This window comes from Arachis ipaensis, chromosome B07, assembly GCF_000816755.2.
Source record: "Arachis ipaensis cultivar K30076 chromosome B07, Araip1.1, whole genome shotgun sequence".
Classification (NCBI taxonomy): domain Eukaryota; kingdom Viridiplantae; phylum Streptophyta; class Magnoliopsida; order Fabales; family Fabaceae; genus Arachis; species Arachis ipaensis.
Window position 1 is genome coordinate 104,194,213 of NC_029791.2, and position 314 is coordinate 104,194,526.

A 314-nucleotide genomic window follows, 5' to 3' on the forward strand; every position below is an offset into this window, starting at 1 on the left:
AGACAAGGAATTTGGTTCATCAAGGAAGCATCTCCAAAGTCTTTTTGAATAAGTTAAAGGACACAGGAAATTGTTCAAAATGAAAGTAAATAAATAAATCCAAATCTAATCGAATTTGAATTTGATTTATTAGAGCAGAAATGAAGTCACAGCTTACTATGTGTTAATGTTCTAGAGTTCTGGTATTGTAAAAGGATAGTAGAAATTCCAACAATAGGTTCCAGAATGGCAAAAGCATCACCAAATTTATCAAAGATTCATTATAGACAAATGCTTGCATACCTTCAGAGCTTTGAGAAGAACTTCTATCGTCA

At 31.8% G+C, this 314-nt stretch overlaps 1 protein-coding gene across 1 annotated transcript in view; it reads right to left on the bottom strand.

Moving 5' to 3' along the window:
* Window positions 1-314, bottom strand: part of LOC107609992 (protein DECREASED SIZE EXCLUSION LIMIT 1) — a gene marked incomplete in the record, with an annotated part of 7,618 nt that overhangs the window by 2,526 nt on the left and 4,778 nt on the right. The window contains 1 exon segment of the mRNA XM_016312057.2: window positions 283-314. Coding sequence (XP_016167543.1) covers window positions 283-314 — 32 coding nt within the window.